Source organism: Egretta garzetta, unplaced genomic scaffold (assembly GCF_000687185.1).
Source record: "Egretta garzetta isolate BGI_Z169 unplaced genomic scaffold, ASM68718v1 scaffold163, whole genome shotgun sequence".
NCBI classification, from domain to species: domain Eukaryota; kingdom Metazoa; phylum Chordata; class Aves; order Pelecaniformes; family Ardeidae; genus Egretta; species Egretta garzetta.
Window position 1 is genome coordinate 4279400 of NW_009259308.1, and position 2868 is coordinate 4282267.

A 2868-nucleotide genomic window follows, 5' to 3' on the forward strand; every position below is an offset into this window, starting at 1 on the left:
GTGCGAAACAAACTGCAGAGAAACCAGCAGCCTTCCCCCCCGCCCCCATCTGGCACTTTTTTAGTCTTCAGCTGCACAGATTTCTGCTCTTCCAGTTAAGGAAACCGAATCATCTCTGGCTCTTTTAAGCTCTCTCGCTCTCTCCTCTTGGCTCAGTACAACAGGGCTTCCAAAGCTTCAGCTGCTGTATAAACTTGTGTCCCTGTTTTTGGAGGTCTAACGTGCCTCCTGCTCCATTTTATTAAATGTTATGGCAGGTCCATTCATCAAGCGCATTTCCCTTCCATTTCAGAGCCAACCTTACATTTATAAAAATGTAAAGCTTTTATGCCTAACAGTTTACTCAGGAAGTTAGTTAACTCGTTCCTGGTGAAAAGCACAGAAACAAAGCTGCCCGTTGCTGCATGGATCATTGTTCACAAGTTATGTTTCTTTTGTTGTTGTTCATTAGCATTCTGCATCCACAGTGTGTACCGTGACTGCAGCCTGTAAATGGTGGCTGTGGTGAAGAGCTGGGTGGTGCAGCCGGTAGTGGTGAAACTTGTGACTCAACAGGGCAGCTGTTTGAGGTGGTGTGTCCAGGTCTAAGTCTTCATCGTGGTTTCCAACATCAACACCGGCCGACAATGGGTCGTTATTGCATGGAGGGTTTTCACTGTCTTCCTGAGGACTCATAGTGCTGTAGCCTAGGAAATAAATCAGCAGGACTAAGAATTAAAAGCAAGACCAACAGGTCAATATTCCATGGTGCTGACCGCTGCACCCTTCACGGAATCAGCCGCAGTCAGTGCTTTACAGAGAATAAAACAATTAGTTTTCTTTAATTAACAGAAAAAGAAAAAAACCAAACAAACCCATCCTCTCCTGTAAATTCATCATGGATCCCTTTCCCTGTCACTGTCTTTCTGTACAAACTTTGGGGACCTATGGTCTGTACCACCCCAAACAGTAAAAAACAATCGAGTGTTCAACAGTTTGTTACGGTACAACCGCTAGCACAGATTTTAAAAACAAAACATAACAGATACATTTTTTTTTGGGATGGTATCTTTTAAGATATTACTTGGATTTTTAAAAACAGACAAGAAATAAGTAGGATCCACGTTACCTTTATTCCTATCAAACTACATCCTAGGAAGGATCGCCACCTATTGTTTCTGGAATCAGCGAAACTTCTTCCCACCATCTTGTTGCACAATCACAGTATTATATTTTTAAAAGGAAGAGAGCACTCTTCACCTGTAAGGGTCTATTTGCAAAACCCAAGCACATGCTTTTAATGCTGGTGAGCTTTCCATACAGTTAAAGACATCTATTGAATCCATGTGGGAAGTTTTTCACACAGCAGGACCATTAGGCCAAATAGTACTGACATTTCCAGCTAAGCACACACACATAGCACCATTAACTTGAGGCTCTCCTTTGGCTACAATATTGGCTACTGGGGTCTGAGAAGTTAAAAAAAAAACAGATCAGCCATCTATAGGAGTAGTGAGACATTGCATTCACTCGGATACCCTAAGGAAATTGTGTCACCACAAAGCTAACAGCTAACCCTTGCAAGACACAATCGTGCTTTCTCAGTGAGGAAGCTGCCCTGTAACAGGTCCCCCGGAGATTTTCTGTCCCTTTCTTTTGAAGCAGGCTCTAGCAGTTATTAGGAGATTTGGATTTACCACAGCTGCTACCACTCAAAACCAGTTTGCAGTACAAACAAAACCACCTCAGTATTTCTAAATGCAAAAACACAAAGAAAATTTAAAAGGAAAAAGATCTTGCTTTAATTAGAAAAAAAATAATCATTCTCAGAAAACTTTGGCTACGTGCTGAAAAACCACGAGTGCTTCTGAGCATCTTGGTCAGGTTTTCAGCTTGAGACACCTAAAGTAGTGTGTTAAAAATACCAGGCTAAGTACCCAAAGCTGGTTCTCATTTCCCATGGTCTGAGTCATGGTTTCTAGCTGGCAGAGAGGAATTGGGGAAGACAACTGGGCAGCCCTTTGAAGATGGAATTACAGAAACTAAAAATAGAAATGCACATTTCAGAAATAGGTAGACAGCTACCCTGCTAACCCTGACATGTTGACTAGAAAGACGGGAAGGATTTGCTAGGAGTACAAGAAATGGAGCAAAAGGAGCATTAGTCTAGCAAATCTGCCTCAGCACAGGTAATCTGGCCCCAAATCCAGGGTAATTCCTAGAGCAAGATTGTCTCTCAGACATCTGTTCATCCACGTTCCAAGGCTTTGGCCTTCAGACTTCCTGTCCCTCAGCAATTCCATTAGCGCAACCACTGCCTTAATAATTGAACAGGTCTGCTGTAACATACCCAGCCACTACGATACGCAGCTAGAGCTGACATCTGTGGCAGACTGCCTTGTCTAACCCTCCTCTTAATTTATATTAAGCCTCTTCATGAGTCAACAGCATTACACCCTTCGAACAGCTTTCAAGATTTAAGAAGACTTAGTCTCAGGGCATGAGAGACATAACAAAACTCCCTGAACCTAAGCAGGGTTGAAGTGTGTGCGTGTGGCAAATACACACGGCTGAATACCCTTCATTGCTACACATGTACACAGTTAAGGTTGATCATTATTTGCTTAAAGGTGAGGTAAGATGTCCCCTGCGGTGATGGCATGGACTGAATGTGCAACAGAAAGGCTGAAGAGCCACCTGACACATTGTTCTCTAAATCCATGTTTACTTCACCCCAGCAAATGCAGGTGTCCAGCACACATTGCTAGAATTTTATTAAAGATGTGCATGTCATGGCAAAGAGAAGAGCAGTAGAGACACTGACCTCATTGCAAGGGATTTTCTTTCTCTCATTAGGCGGTGGAGAAAGAGGGTGGTAAAGGTAGCACC

General features: G+C 42.9%; 1 protein-coding gene across 1 annotated transcript in view; it reads right to left on the reverse strand.

Annotated features, from left to right (window-relative positions):
* Window positions 1-447: 447 nt before the first annotated feature.
* The window catches only part of CACHD1 (cache domain containing 1), a 36032-nt gene continuing 33611 nt past the window's right edge, over window positions 448-2868 (reverse strand). Inside the window, exon 23 of the mRNA XM_035891810.1 lies at window positions 448-686. Coding sequence (XP_035747703.1) covers window positions 448-686 — 239 coding nt within the window. The remainder of the gene's footprint in view (window positions 687-2868) is intronic.